We start from the raw sequence: 17,475 nt of genomic DNA on the forward strand, positions 1-17,475 counted from the left end.
GTGTCATCTATCTGTACAAGCAGATATGGCAGGTAGTCCTTCCTTTTTCAATAAATTTGCGTTTACCTGAGTACTCTTGTCCCCACAGAAACCTCAGCTACAATGTATCATTATACTCTACTGACCACTTTTTTTTCCCCCCAAGAAATTTTAAGAGAAGACTGGGAGGAGATACCCACTTAGACATCGTCATTTTTGACAGCTGAACAGAATTTCCATCTTGACTCTTTCAGAGGTAAAACAATCTTCTCAAACCAGCATTCAAGTCAGCTGAGTTAAAAAGGGATGCCAGTCGAAAAGAGAAAGCATGTGGGAAAGAAAATGAATTCTTTCACAGGAGGCCCCTGCTGACTGCTCAAAACATTAGCTGGGAGTTTGAGAAACTGTTTCCTATTCCTTATGGCCATATAAAGGCTCCAAACCAGCTAATGCCCCAGTTTATGGAATTCTGGAGCACAGATTCATGAACTGAACAGGGACAGAAACAAACAGGGCAACAACAAAACAAAAGCCTGCACATCCAGCCTGAGAACATTGCAGAAACATCTGTAGATTTAAAAAAAAAAAAATCACAGAAGAAAAGTAAACAAAGCCCCTAAAAAGTAAAATCCTAATGAAAGGATCACAACCAAACTTGAGAAAAACTACAAGGAAGAAATAACTTAAAGACTTTGCTTCCTACTTGGTCTGCACAAGACTTAGAAAAGACTTGAAGAAGCAGCTGTGGTGAAGCCCCCGCAGTTCCCAGGGACAATTGTGAACCTAAAGCAGGAGTAAGAAACCTCCACACCACCTTGCCTTCACAGACACAGGCTTGATTCACTCTCAGTTTTCATGCAGGTCCTGTGACACAGGCACACAAAACCCAGTATTCAATTATGAGAGACTTCATTGGGTACATTTAACTCTATTTACTGGGGGTGAAATGCATTCCTTAAACAAAATGTTAAGATTAAACCACTAATCCACTAAATTAAACTTTACTGAACACAGACATTAAAAATGTTCACCATGTTGCATTTCTTTCTAAGAAATGTAAAGTCTGCTTGCCAAAGGTAATCAAATTTATGCTGACAATGATCAGGCACTGAACGCAAATGGTGCCTTCCACAAACAAGCTGAAAGATTTCTCTTTTTGATCAGCTATGATGAAGAAAAATGTTGATAAACACATATTCGTACTTCCCTACAAGAGCGGCGGTCAGATGTCTCCAAACAGGGATGCCCAACCTGCATCCTCAAGGCTACACCACCCTGGCCAAACACCTTCATCTGGCTGTGGCCAGTTGAGAGCCACCCGCTTTGCCTTCGGCCTCACACGAGTCGCTGCCGCCTCTCAGCTCCCTGACTTCTTAGGGACAAAGGGGACCCTGATTTCACTTGTAAGCACTTTCTGAAAGCAGCAGTATTAGATAGTGCACATGCAACACAGTTCAATCGGATTGCTGAGCATGTGCAGATCCTTTGGGAATGTAAAACCCACTGATGGCACACGGATCAGCAGCACTACACGTAGGCACACATACACTAAATTTGTTCACATGAGAGGAGAAGGATTTTGGCAGGGAAACCTACGCTGCAACAACGATCTCTGTTACATAGCCCGTTCTGCTGAGAAATCCAGACTCCGCTGTTTCAAAACTCAAGTTTCTATTAAAAAGCACACACACGATTTAACTAAAAACTAGCAATCTCAGTTTTGCAAAATAACTCATCCAATGTCTTTAAAGGCTCCAGTCATACCAGACAAGACCACCACACAACATTACTACTCCTAAACTCAGAGAAGTTACCTTGAGGATTAATTAAATTGTTTTTGTTTTTTTGGTTGTTTTGGTTTTGTTTCTTTTTCAGTGTCCAGTAATACAGACAAAAGGCATGTAAAGAAAACCAAAGCTGCAAAGTCAACCAGTTCAGAACGAGTCAGAACACTGTTGACTTAAGTAACTTTCATTCAGATTCTTACAACTACATGCATGACGATACTGCCTTTCCTGACGCCAACACACGATGTCTTTTTCCACAGGATCTCTTAGGTGAAACACAAAGAGCACTCAGTGAGTAGTGTTGAGTAATTTGTGTTTGCTTGTTTCTCACAAAGCGACCACCATGCCTTACTTACTGCTATTAACAAACCTGAACTGCTCAGAATACACCCCCATATTGCTACAAACTACTTGAGTGATGGCCTGATCGTATGTGATCATTGAAAGATGGAATTTCTGTGCTCCTGTTTTCCTTACACAGATTACTGGGATTGTTTGGGTATCCCAAGCCCTACCAACCATGGCAGTTAAACATATGACGCACCTGGTTCTTGTCATGAACTGTACAGGGCAGCAAATTCCCTGCAACTGATGTCACTTTAAAAATGCTGCACATACAAGACTGACTTTAGATGCAAATGGATTTTAAAAATTAAGTGACCTCTTAATACTTAAACAAGATTGAATTTGAATACTTTTCAACCCATTTTTACGCAACATTTTTAGACATACAATAAGATTTCCTCATGAGCCTCTCTACTGCATTCACTCATTGTTTAAGTGCTTTGTGAATACTAATGACTTTTCATACCATCTCTGTGAAGTAGATCTGGAGATAGAAAACCCAAGATGAACATTCTCTGGTAATCAACTGTCAAATACCAGAGTCCCACAACCTGATTTGGCAGAATTACATATAACCTAATGTATTCAAACACAGTTCCTCCTAATTTACATATGTTAGTGTTTCAATCACATTTTATTTACTGACTTCTTAAAATAATACTAATATTATAATCATGTTGTTACAAAAAATAATCCTTGGCCTAATATCTGAAGAAATATAGCCTATAAAATAAAACACATGCCTTGATACATCTGGGCATGCCCTGTACCACACCTGCATTCTCTCTATGGACAGAAATTAACACCAAGCAGTATCATGACAATATACTTAGACAAGATGAATTACTACTCTTGAATGCATGTACAGAGTTCTCCTTCGCAACAACCACCTGAAACCTAGAAGCAAAACATCTTTCAAAAGCTGTGGTCAGGTATGAATAGATATAAATGCCATGACCACATACTTTGGATAATGAGACTAATTGCAAAACGATGCTGTGTGACATTACACTGCTGCACAAAATAAAAAGCCGGGAAATGCATAATAGACAGGCACAAACTGCAATGCGAGTTGAGAAGCTTATTTGGCAGCATCTTCTTGGCATAAGATTGAAGCACAGAACTCTGGGGAAGGTTGTGTCAGGCAGGTTTTCAGCCGTGTTTCCTAATGGAGATACATGTAATACTTCAGTTCCTTGCATTCCTTGCACTTTGTCACACAGCTAAGAAGTCACTAGAAACTTTTATTCCCTAACTTTATTTTATTTACTGCTTTCAGCAGAGCTTGTAAGGTGCCTCTATTAAACATTTACAGCTTTGTAACACTGATGTATATCACTTCTTCTGAAAATTCCAATGTGTTGGGCCACATCTAAAGTAAAAGATGGTATTTAAGAAATCGGAATCACACCAGAGCACTTCTGTGGGAGTATCTTTGGACCGTGTTCTTCTTAGAAAATGTCTGCGATGTTCTGGTGAAACGTTAAGTCTTTTAGAACAAAAGGTTAAAAAAAGATCAGATGTGGTTTTCCTTCAATTCTCACAGGCTCTTGGATGACTTAGGACTACATGCACAAGTCATAACTAAACGGTCATGCTAATAAATCAAGTTTAGATTACTTCACCAGCCATCTAACCTATTCACTAATGAAGTTAACTACGGTGAACCCAATCTGCTGCAGCACGATTTTATAATTATACCACCAGATGAAGATGTAAGATTCAACATCAGCATTTCTTGAATTTCTTGTTGCTGCACAATCTAAGAGCAATGTGTGGACTCCAAGAAACGCCCATTTCAGCTGCATAGACAAAACAAATTAATGGCTGGAACGAGACGATCACAATTTCTAACTAGTGTGCATGGCTCTTAAATGAGGTCCTGGGCTTTGCTGCACTACGCAATACTCAGGTACAGCAAAACAGTCGGCGTGGTTTAACAAGAAGAGTGAGTCATGTCTCCCACTGGGGGTCCCAGGCTTTAGAATGCCTGAGAGGCAAAATTCCCCAACCAGTTTCATGCCAGCAATACAAATTCTAAATCAGGTTTCTAGCAGATGACCACAGAGATCTTCAGCAGTCATTCCAGACATGAAAGGTCTTGGTAACTGCGACGGTTATCTGCAGTGTCTTCACTTGGAATTAAGAAATACATTGGACAAATTTTGCTACTGTGTGACAATAAGAAAGATCAGCATTCCCATTTTACAGCAGGATACTGTAAATCATTCACATTTTTATAAATCATTACCTTTCACTTGAAGGATTCAGAGTATTTAGTTCACAAATGTTGAACCTCATTATCTACGTGACTCAGTTTTCCTTTTTCGTACTCACAGGCACAAAAACTGGTATCTCGCACTCTCTCTAATTGCCCCCTATTTCTAAGTTATCTTAGTAGCAAAAATCATTCTGACACGCCTGGTGCAGGTTTGCCAGGGAGACAAAAGGATTCAGCACGTCTAATTTTAGCCCATGTCAATGCCAAAAATAACTGAAGATCTCAAATACCTTATTGTTTCTTGCTGCTTTTGCCAATACACATTTACTCAACTATTCCCACATCTTACACTTAAATGTCAAACTGCTCACAACTGATGACGTTTTCTGCAATGTGTTCATACAGTGCATAGCACGACAAGTAGCATTCACAGGCACTACATGATGGTATCACACTCAGATCTCACTTCTGTGATGATGAAGTCATATTAACCCTTCCCACCACAGGACTACACTGAGGACACATATTTGTGCATCTAGTCTCCTAAAATATTCCCCAAACAACTGAGTTCCAGGAGGCAGGTGACCATGGAATTGGCACAATCCGGATTCTTTGATGCAAAAATGTCAGGCCTTGTATATACGTATTGTTTGAGTATTAGCGTATTTTCTGGAATTCAGCCAGTCTTCTAAGAGACTTAGAAAAATCATCAGGAAGTTAATCATTTTTCTAGCCAAATCTTGCAGGTTTTTGATGCATGTTATCTTTATACCAAGTGCCTGTTAACATCATCTTCAATTACGAAAAGAGATGAAGTTCATTACCTTGTGCATAGTATAATTTCTGTCCCATTGCAAGAAAGCCATTGCTATCAGATAGTTTTTGCAGTATTTTCAATTTTACAATTGCTACTAAGAAAGAGCTAGATTTTTGTAATTGCTAGACTCCACGGATTCCTAAAATAGTAACATAGGTAACTTTAAAGGAGTAACATTAACTATGATTGTCATTAGCATTACAAATGTTTAGCTTATTTGTAAGAGTTCTAAACTTCATTTCATGTAACTTATTACTCTTAGTCTGCATCCCTGTACACATCAGTGAGTAGTCCACAGCACAGCGACCCCCAAGCTGAGAATCACTGAATTGAAGCATTAAAAATAAGAGAAAAACCAGGCAAGGAAATCAGAGCCAGATGTAACATTTGTTTTGTGTTTGGGAGTGGATTTATTGTTGATTCACCTGGAGAGGTGGGGCTTTCCACGCTGTCTTTTGCTGATGTTAAGTAACAGTTCTGATTGTGATTGTTTTTTGATGTTTATAGTGTTGCCAGACCTGTCAACCTCCACATCTCCATTATAAAAAAACGGAGATGCTGATTTCAGCCATTAGTTCTACTTCTATCACAACTGGTGTATTTTTAGATCTATTTTAAACAAATCAGATATCTCTGTGCTTTGGATCAAGGACTTTAAATCCAGCCAGAGTTTTCAAAATCTGTGCATTTTGCTCGTGGCAAGGATAACAGCAACTTCTGACATTGTTGAAACAGAACTGAAGAACCAGGTTGAAGGTTGGAAACCAAACACTATTCAGCAACATATTTATCCATCATATATTAGGTAAATATTGTCTTGTTTCCCCTATAATTGTTACAGTAATTATAGAATGGACAAATCAGTGAACACATCTACAACTACAGAAATATATTTTGCTGAGTAGGTAGAACTAACATAGATATTGGTCAATAGCAACTGGAATTGACTGAATTCTTAAATCTAAAACATAAATTCTACTTTTAAGAACAGAATTAGGCTTAACTGTTGCACAAAGCAGACTCAAAAGGAAACTAAGTCATCAAAGCCGAAATAACACTGCTGTCAAATTCTGTTCAAATTGGGCAAGTTGTAAGTCTTCTAATAAAAAGCGAGTTGACAGAGTCAGTAATAAACCGATTAAGTCTTAGCAGCTACAACTTTCTAAGGTTCCATCTGTTCTGTACATGTGCCATCCTGGGTCTTTGCCAGATCTGAGGCCTGGGACTCTCTTCTGTATTGTCAGAGACAGGCCGCCCCTGCTGTGCTCTGTCAACAAAGTAGTACTGCCTGTTGGAATATGGAGGTGACAAACTTGGAACGATGTGGGACACAATTAATACAGACAGCCTGGTAAATAGAAACTGAGGTTGTTTGTCGAGAAGAATAGAAAATATGGATTAAAAGAACGGGGCACGGGAATACAGCCAAAGCTTTATGTAATAATACCACTAGGGGAAACTAAAAGTGACAACTTTCAGAATATTAGTTGAAGAATTGAAAACGGAGTGAATACAATAAGAGAGTCTAACAAACAACTTGGAAAAAGCATAAAAACATTTCAGAATGAGGAATCCTGGCAAAGAATCTGCAAAGACAATAGATCAAGTTATACGAGGCAGTGTGCTCAAAGGAGACAGTTTCTCTGCAGAAATATTTTTGCTGGTGTTCATAATGGAAAATCATGGTAAGAGTCTCACATCAGAGCACTTCTTCACGGAAGACTCAAAGGTCTGTTTCGAACAGAAGTGCTGGTAGAACTTTAAAACAAATGAACAACATGGAGAAAAAAAAAAAAAAAAGCTAGTTGCCAGAATAAGAAGGTATTTACTCCTTGAGCTTTGAAGGAATTATTGATGTTACTGAAAAACATAACAGCTAAACTACTCAAGGTTGTATATAATCTCCCACTTAAAACTGCCCTAATACTAGCAGTTAACTTAATCACTATCTTTAAGAAGATTCTACAGTAGATGAGAAACTATAGACCAGTAAGCTTGATATTTATACTGAATAAAGTGGTGCTAGTAGGTCTAAAATAACTGGGGAATAAGTGAGCAAATATGATAATAGTGTGGAAGAATCACCAGAGCATTTATAAAACAGTTAGACTCCACAAATCCAATACAGCTTTTAAAATGAAAAAGTGTCCAGAAGAAAAGCTGGTTGGCAGCCTACTGAGTTTCAAAAAGTCACTCCTCAAAGCCTCTTAAAGAAATTAAGCCACACTGGAATAAGAGCCAATGTCCTTCCATGAATAAATCACTGGTGAAGAGAAGAAATAATGGTGGGCTCTGATGATCAGCTCTTGCAGTGGATGGAGCACCCAAAAGAGTTCCACAGGAACCTGTTTGGGACCTGTGCTTTTCTATATTGTCGGGAAGGAGGTGTCCAACGATGCTGTTCAAAACAGAAAGGATGAGGGTCAACTGTGAAAACATGCGGGATTTCTCTGTTGGGAGTGGCTGAGAGGTGAAACAGGAGATGAAATTTAGTGTACCTAAGCACAAAGTAGACAAAAGGGTAAACACGCTTCTAAATTTACATATGCATCAGCCTCTGAGCTTGTTATGATCGCTCACAGATAACTCAAAAATGTTAAGTTAGACACACAACAACAATAGTAAACTCAGCAGACAAACAGGCAGATACCAGGAATTGTCAGGAAAGAGACAAAGAACAAAACAAAACAAAATCGTTAAACCATTCTGCAATTGTATGCTGTACTGAACTCTTCAGTTCTGTTTCCTGATCCCAAATGAAAATATAGTCAAACTGGAAAAAGTACAGAATGTTACTGAATACTTCCTGTACAAGCAACAACTAAATAAAACAGGATTATTCAGCCTAGAGAAGAGGCAGCTGAGAGGGGTCGTGCTCCCTCTGTGGCACTTGGTCACATACAGACTAAGCAGTTGTTCCCCATGTCTTGCACTGGGACACCTTGGTGAAATCACATGGAACAGATGGCAAGGGACAGGTTCAGCTTAAGCAAAAGGAGACTGTTCTTCACATTCCAGGTGATTAAGCTGTAGACTTCTTTGCCATAGACTCTTCTGAATGCCAAATGCATCCATGAGCGTATGAAAGAGCAGGCAAAATTTTAGAAGGAAAGCACATCCTGACTTACTAAATTCAGCAATGTCCCCTCTGGTTATGGGTGGTTTGAAAACTACCACCATGTGCTTGCTCTGTTCATATATTTTTCTCCCTATATATGTCCAAGTGCCTCTGTTGGAGTCACCAGGCAAAGCTGGATGGCCTCAGTGTGTACAGCTGGGTTTGCATATGCTGTTAGTTAACAGAAGAGGAGGAGAAACAAGACTGGCTAAAGAGACTAAGGCCACAAAAGGGAGAAGACAGAACATTTGCCAGGGGTAGTACAGGACACAAGAGGCCTGTATTGGGCGTAACTGTAATGTTTTGATAGAGCTGAGGCTGCAGGACTGAGTGTAACCTGTGGCGAGGGGACTGGAAAACAAAAAAAAATGGAGAAGAGGTGACACAGTGGCAAGGGGTGTATTCCCTAAGAGTGTGCATGTCTATCTCAATCCCAGAATCAGTAATTAGAAGGTTTTTTTAATTGACAATAAATTGAATTAGGAAATAGGGTCCTGATTTGAAAAGTCTACCTCCAATTAACTGAATATTCTAAACCTGTGAGTATTTTTCACTTGAATCTCCAGGTTTCTCTTTTTGTCATCAAATGAAAAGTTCTATGGTGAACATCAACACTGTTGCCTTCAAAGGCCCTTCAGAAATAAAACTGGCCCTCAGTAGTGTTGAGTTTGAGGACTGGAACCTCATACTCTGTTTTTAGTAACATGACAGCTCCCGAACTTCATGTTTGTTTCAATATAGCATATGATCTACTGTTAAGGAGGAGTACAAAGAAGGCAGCGGTATGAGTTTTAAAACTGAGTAAAATATCAAAATTAACAAGTGTTACGATCTCACCTGTAGTAAGTATGAGCCAGGGGTATCTGCACTGGAACTCTCATTTTGTATTGTATTCTGTTGGGTAATAGCATCCTCTTTCTTCCGCTCCTTCTGCCCTGCTTCATCATCTTCATACTCGTCAAGGCTCTAAAACCAAAAATATTCAGTTACAAAACAGTCTTCGTATATTGCTTTACAGGCTTCCCGTATTTCACAGAATTCACACATCAGTGCATTTTTTCAAAGAATAATTTCATATTTCAGAAAAGCTGAATTCAATGCTTAAACGCTTTTCTTCCCATGGATATTTATATCTCCAATATAAGAATAAAGTTTGACAATCAATTACTTTTTCTTAACCACAAAATAAGAAAAAATCTAATCAAGATCCAACTTGACAAAGCTTCTGGCAGCGTTGTCCGAGTTCAGTGCTAATCCTGCCGTGAACAGAAGCCTGAATTATACCCGAGTCCTTCCATTGGAATGACTCTACAATCACATTTACCATGAGCAAAAATTTTACCCCTACATAAGAGATTTTGAGGAAGCACAGAAAAGGAAAAAAAAAAAAGAGTTAATTATATACTTCCATCAACAGCTGACCATTTTGGACACAGTGGCATTGGCTGAGATTCAAGTGTCAGTCTCAATCACCCATCCTTGGTTTTGGTTTTGTCTTTGAAAATTCACCATCAAAAATAAGTCATTTTTAAATTAGTTGGGCAGTCATTAATTACTAACAATAACACTTATACATAACATTTTAGCTCTTCAACACGTTTTGTATTACATTTGCTGAAATACTTGATTCAAAAGGACGGAGTTTCTAAATCACTGACTGCTGACAGGTGAGAGACAGGGAAAGTAAGGAAGTAAATAAATAAAAATCAGTAACTCTGCCTCTGTTCTAGCTCAAAGCCACACTGAGGCCGGGGTAGAAATGTGAGGACTCAACCAGCTTTGGACTAAGACAACTACGTCTAAATAGGTCTATTAGCTTAACGTATACAAATTTATAGAAAGAAAAAAATCCCCACAATCTCATGTTTAGAAGCCTCACATGAAGCAGCCATGAAGCTCCAAAAAAAAATCTGATCAAAACATCACAAACTGTTTGCCAGCACTGCATTTGGTCTCTTCTCCCAGGCAGTTAGCAATAGGACAAGGGGGCACGGGCTTAAACTCTACCAGGGGAAATTTAGGCTGGATATTAGAAAGAAATTCTTTACAGAGAGAGTGATCAGGCACTGGAATGGCCTGCCCAGGGAGGTGGTGGACTTGCCATCCCTAGAGGTTTTTAAACTGAGATTGGACATGGCACTTAGTGCCATGATCTAGTAAACGGACTAGAGTTGGACCAAGGGTTGGACTCGATGATCTCTGAGGTCTTTTCCAACCCAGTCGATTCTGTGATTCTGTGATTCTGTGATTAAAAAGAGGTGTGTTACACCTTGTTACAAAAACCTGGGGAACTAACCGTTCTAAGTCATCAGAAAAAGCTTCTAGGTTAATGTGCAATACCTTGAGAAACAGACAAGGCTGCAAGCAAACAAAGGTGAATGTCAAATTATTTCAATGGAAGTTTCTAATGCACAAAACCAAAAATCACTGTTTGGAGGCCTAGATATTGACAATCTCCAACATCACCTTATCCAGCAGACACAAAACTCATCAAAAGTATATAATGACAATGCTAGAATGAAGTATTTTTTAAAAAGAAACCCAGTGTTATTTACTAGCTAAAAATAGCACTAGTATGTAAAAAACTAATTTTACCTGCTCCAAAGCAAACACTATGGTGATAGAAGTGCTAGGAAGCTGACAAACTGGGAAGGTGTATGTTTCCAAAAGTGAACATAATAAAGTGAACTTGAATAAAGGCTATTTAAATTCTCTACAGTAGCACTCATAGCAGAATACTAATGTGATTTCACCAGTCTACTTCTAACCAACATTTTACTGTAACCGATATAGACCTGTCTACTAATATCCATAAGAAAAGGCTTACTTGAAAGATTATTACAGCTGAATCATTATACATTCAAAACCACTTTCAATATGTGGTCTTTTCAAATAAAATAACTAGAGATAAATAGTTAAATTGGTTCTCTCAGATCCATTTTTATCAGAGTCTTTAAAAAACACTGTCACAACACATTCTAAGAAATGAACTTCAAATCAACATCCTCTACCTTTTACAAACTGTAGAGCTTAAAAATTTTGGTAAAACAAACTTATGTCTGTATCATAATTTATTACATTATCCTAGTAATGCATTCTGACGTGACAAAATAAGAAATAATGAGCCACTACTGCAAAAAGAAATGGTGTGATCTTCAGCTCTTACAAAATCAGTCTTCTTCAGAAAGAACTATGAGGCTCACAGAAGGTATCGCAAAAAAGTATCACTAACGTCATGCAGATGAAGAATGATACTGTGTTAGAAAACCAGGAAAACTTTTGGATTGTTCTTCCAGCCTCCAGGTTGTTCATGTAAGAGAACAGAGATCCCAGATAAACTCCAAGGAACAAGACAGTTTTGACATGAGTTTGAAAGAGCAGCCTTTAATAAGTGTAGGAGAAAAGTGCCTGGAGACAGAAGACACCAGTAATCTTCACACACCTCAAAGAAGTTTTGCATGTTGAAGTAACAACATTCTTTAAGGAGAAGCATAAATCTCATATTACAATACTGTAGACAGAAAAAAAAAAATCTTTGTAGCAACTAAGTAGACAAGTGCACCTTTCTTCAAAAATGGTCTCCTTCTCTAGATACATACTTCCCATCAGCTTCCCAGAGACCACCAGCACTCCACTGAAATATTTTTCTCTGAATACACAATTACATCTGTGAGGAAGAATGCTCTCTTTCAATTTAAGATCATAGAATCATAGAATGCTAGGGATTGGAAGGGACCTCAAAAGATCACCTAGTCCAATCCCCCTGCCGGAGCGGGAACAACTAGATGAGGTTACACAGAAACGTGTCCAGGCGGGTTTTGAATGTCTCCAGAGTAGGAGACTCCACAACCTAAGATCACCTGCTACTAACTATTCTCTTACATATTTTGGACAGGAACAATATGTCATCATCTGACACAAAATTTCCAGCCACAAAATTTTAAACTAAGAATTTTCAGTTAGGATTTACCAGCGATGCCCCTTCTGCCCTTTCCCTTCTTCTCGGGAAGGTCCAAGCAGATCACCAGTCACTGTCAAGGACCTTCCCTGGTTTGCCAAACACAAAGGTTATGTTCCCCTTCACAGAATCACAGAATGGTTGGGTTGGAAGGGATCTCTGGAGATCATCTAGTCCAATCTACCTGCTAAATAAAGCAGGTTCACCAGAGCAGATCACACAGGAATGTGTCCAGGTGGGTTTTGAATGTCTCCAGAGAAGGAGACTCCACAACCCCTCTGGGCAGCCTGTTCCAGTGCTCTGTCACCCTCACTGTGAAGAAATTTCTCCTCATATTCAGATGGAACCTCCTGTGCTTCAGTCTGTGCCTGCTGCCCCTCATCCTATCGTTGGGCAACACTGAAAGGAGTCTGGTCCCATCCTCTTGACACCCACCATTGAGATATTTGTAAGCACTGATAAGATCCCCTCTCAGCCTTCCATACAGACATGCACATATTCACACACTAATTTAAACAATGACCATGAAACGCCTGCTGAGCACAAGGTGACATGATAATAATTACAGAATTTTAACATTTTACTACTTTTTCTAGAGTTATTTTGTTTCAATAACCATTAGCCTTAACAGGGAAAACATGATGAAATAAGCTTTCATAATACTTTACATTCAATGTTTTCCTTATGTACTTCTCCATCAGCTTCAGTTAGACTGCTAATCTTAATGCTCTTTATAGTCCATGTAACTTTTAGAATAATAAAAATCAACTAAAGCAACTTTTGGTTGACAGATTAGTTATTATTGAAAAATTAAAACTGTATTAAGTGTTGTCACACACTTTAAAAAATATTTTTGTTTAAACTGCCCTGCGGGTGAAACTGCCCGAGCCCACAGGACATTTCAATCAGATGGATTACTGTGTTGCTCGCATTGCAGGCTCTTCTCAAATACTACGTTTACTTCAGAAACTAGTTTTATATCATTGAAAAAGACATAAACGGAGTAATTACTTTGGCTGTCAGCACAGCAGAGAAATGTACTTGTTACCACCGAGTTGCAATTCTGACCCATTATATAATTCTCTCTGTCCATTCCCTTCCCCCTGCTTCTTTATTTTGCTGCTAGGCACATACCACTTTGGATTCTTATTTTCCATTAAAATCATCTGAGTTTTGTACAGCAGATATTCAATGTGACATTCCCACATCTGATCTTAATATAAGGAATCCACAGAAATTCTTTAGGTTTTCTAGCATTTCAGTAAATGTTTGAAGCTGTAGTATAAACATTTTTCTGTAAACCTCTAGTATGGAAAACACAAGCAGAATAAGATGCTTTCAAAAGAATCAGACAGATGAAGGAAACAGCCACAAAGACATCCCTGCATTCCATCACACTACCAGTCCCCAGTTTAAAGAGACATCATACAAACAACATTTCTAATTATTCACTGGTTTGCTTCCTATAAACAATTGTGCATTGCTAAGAACAAACAAAAACTGGGGATGGATTGTCTTTTCCATGAAAACAAGCTGTATTCCTACATGCAAGACATCAGTTTCTGAGTGCACACAAGCTGCTCTCACCACACGAAATAGTGCCAAGTCAAAATGTCACTATCCCCATCCCCCTTCCAGCACCAACCTGCTCTTCCTTGTGGCTCTGCTGGCCGAGCACACATCTCAGAGCTTCTCAGTTCATGTCACGAAAGGTCAGGCAGGTTAGTCTCAGCACTATTAATTAGCCCAGTCGATTTTGCCCAAACTAGATGCAAGCCCATTCAAACTATTTGTTTCGCAGAACTCCATGGATGCTTGCGCTACATCAGCAGGATGAGCACTTGAGATAATAACATATTTAACTAGTACAGCGAGATGTGCAAGCAGACACATACTCTCAATAAACCCATGTTGAACTCGACATTGGGCAATAAACAGAATCTCTACAACACAAACACCATCAGTTATCTGAACATTTTTTTTAGCTTCTTAATCATGCTAACAAGCTAGGAGAGGAAACAAATCCAGGCTTTTTTCCATTGCCCCAAAATGACTTTGAACAATTAAAAAGAAAAGCTAAAAAAAAATACTGCAATGGTATTTTCTGTGTTTAGTAAAAGTTCATGTCAAAATACTGAAAAAGTGCAAAGGTTCCTATTAAATGTAAACAATTCCCAAAAAGCTTCACAAGACAATATATAAGAATTTTGGTTTTAACTCTGAAAAAAAAAAAAAATGTAACCAAGTAATTGACTACAACAAAATACATTTTGGGAATAAACACTATATTTCCTTCAGCTGACCATTCAAAAAAGCTTGGAAAAGTTAACTGCACATAAAAAGATGACTATTTTACACGTAATTTCTTTATAATCATTCTTCTTACTAGAGCACTGAGAATCAAATACGTCCTTGCTTTACCATGCACAACTCTGATATCTGCTAAGTACCATCCTCATACCTCTTTGCACAATATCAAACCTTATTGTCATCACCTTATATAATACACAGCAAAACCAAGCAAAAATCATAAATCTCAACTATTTGAGATTATATTACCTTTCCCCTTCAGCATTATAATCATATTTTTCAAACACAGTTTTATTACAATGTCCAGACAGTACCCAAAATATTTAAGTAAAATGGGTTTAGAGTTATATAATCTTTTATAGAACAACAGTATAATTGGAAAAATCGCATCTTTTTCACTATGCAAGCGTTTCAACAGGTTTAGCTTCCCTAACTGCTGTTCCTTACAAGTTGAAAAACATCCTTACAGAGATGAAAAGAGCTAATGTTATTCATAGGAACTATCTAAAGCCTATAAACAGGGTTTATTTATTTATTTTTTATTGATATAAATTACCCAGGAAAAGATTTTATTTTTTTAAGAATACTTGACCTTAGTTCTCACATTAAGATAGTCCAAAAAAGGATTCTGAACTCAAACACGTTATCTGAATGATCTTTGTGCACTTTTGAAAGTCTACCGATCCAAATGGAGTGGTCCAACATCAACAATTAGTGTGATCAAGACCATGGATTTTCCACCCAAAATAAGAATAAAGGCAGGAATCTTTGGTATCCAAGATCAAAGGAGACTCGAATGCAGCAACGGGTCAGTGACCAGCAGGTGGGCCAGGGCACAGCTGACTGCAGCCATCGGACGCGCTCATCCTTGACCACGCTGCCGACAAAGCAAACCAAAAAGACGAGCATCTTACAGATCAGTGAGATGCACATCCTGCTCTACAGAGCTCAGAGCATTCGTGATTTTAAGTCACATTTACATTTTGTTTGAATTCTATCCTCTGCTCACCCATAAGGAGAATTTACAAGTGCCTGCTTTGTACACTCAATGGTATTTCAGAGCGAATACAATCTGCAGTCTTAAAAGCCACTTAGAAATGGTTTTAGAAAAAAAAAAAAAAACAAAACAAAAATAAATCAACATACTTGTCTGTATTAGAGCAAAATAACAAAGTATTTTGAATTCTTTTAAAGCTTCAAGTAAAACATCAGCTACATCAGCACCAGAATGTCAATTATCCCTCCATTATAATAACAAAAAGCAGCTATGTTTGCAGTTTGTTATTCAGCAAAATACACTGTTTGGCCACCACTGTCTTCAAACATACCACAAGAATGAGTTCAAAAGTCAAATGTTTAACTTAAACTAATCGCGAAGAAATCCTTTATCACAAGGCTTGTCAAGAATGATTGGTGGAAATGCTCAATTTAACTACTCAGTGTGTGACATTAATATTAAAGTCACAGAATAAAGCGCCAGGGATACAAGAGAAACTGCAAAAGACAAGCTATCTAGCATTATTAAAACCCTTCTAGAAAAGAGAAAAACGTAAGCTATCAGAATGAAGCGCCAAACTATTTAATACTACATTGAAAGTTCGCATCTTAGACCCTTTTCAGATTGATCAGTATCTGAGAACCGAAGTACAGCAGAACCGAAGATCCTTATGCGAAGAAGTCAAACTGCTGATGCCAGTATATTATAACATGAATGTACTAATGACTCATGCAAAAGAAGTGCCAATGTCCTGCTCTTAAGAAGAAAACAAAAAACAACAGCAAATAAAGGGGCTAAGAGAAAAGCAGCCAAATCCTCTTCTTGCTCTTGGTATGAGCCCCAGGCAGCTCCTGCCCCCCGACTTCCAGAACTACAGGGCTCAGACTTAAGATACAGCACAGCTCTATACACTGAAGTGTGAAATTAAACATCCCCCTCCTTTTTGGAATTTTGCACACTGCTCTTCTTACCTTTATGCTCTAATCAAATTCTGCTAGTGACAACTCATCTTTTCCCTCTCCTGCTAAAGGTTTACATCTGGCATAGAGTTAATGAAGACTACACTCTGCACACAGAAATCACTAAAGACATTGAATGTACAAATCTAAAAGTTATAGCAATGTTCCCAAAAAAGCACACAAACTACAGAAGAAAAAAAAAAAAGTGCTCTAAAGCAGAGTCACTCACCAAACCCACCTCCTTAGCCTCCTAATTAACATTCTGATTTGATGCATCCTACCTAATATAGAGATCGCAAACCAGTGACTGAGAAGGAAACTGACAAAACAAAGTTTGCTTCTTTCAACCAGGAAGAAAAAGAGAGAATTGTTGAGGATATTTGCACTGTTCACAGGAAAAATATTTCTCAGTTTGCATCATGTCGTACCTGTTAGAAAAGAACAATCACAGATTGCAATAGCAGAAAAAGAGCACTCATCCTGGATGTACAGAAAACAAGCTATAGCTTACAGACTTGACACCCTTCCACATGATTTTTCCTATAAAACTTGCTCCTGTATTAGATAGGATTCTGGGAGATACAAGTATTAGAGACCATGTAATCTGTCTGAAAGGACAGTAGTTTACCCACTGGGAACAACGCCTGAACAAAAGCCACTCAAAGAACAGTTAGATAATGAAATTAAAATGTCTGTAACCACCATCATTTTGACCTCCACTGCAAACAGAAACAACATTTCAAAAGAGAGAAAGATATATTGTCAGGCAGATAAAGACCATAGAGATTAAGCACCCTTCTCTTTAAACCAAGAAGAACATGGAGATAAACAAATCTTGGAGAAGATAAGCACACTATTCTCAAAACAGAAGTTTTCCTCTTAATGTGACCATGTAATATAGAACGCGTCTAATTCCTGTCTTCTTCCCTAGTATATCTAGGGTACTTCTAAAAAGAAATTAAGATGAGATCAGTATTTGAGGAA

General features: G+C 38.2%; 1 protein-coding gene across 3 annotated transcripts in view; it reads right to left on the minus strand.

The window, feature by feature from the left end:
- The window catches only part of PAWR (pro-apoptotic WT1 regulator), an 82,802-nt gene that overhangs the window by 32,309 nt on the left and 33,018 nt on the right, over positions 1-17,475 (minus strand). For all 3 annotated transcript variants that reach the window (XM_065041336.1, XM_065041324.1, XM_065041329.1), the window contains exon 3: positions 9,105-9,233. In XM_065041336.1, coding sequence (XP_064897408.1) covers positions 9,105-9,233 — 129 coding nt within the window. The remainder of the gene's footprint in view (positions 1-9,104; positions 9,234-17,475) is intronic.

This window comes from Columba livia, chromosome 1 (genome assembly GCF_036013475.1).
Source record: "Columba livia isolate bColLiv1 breed racing homer chromosome 1, bColLiv1.pat.W.v2, whole genome shotgun sequence".
NCBI lineage: Eukaryota > Metazoa > Chordata > Aves > Columbiformes > Columbidae > Columba > Columba livia.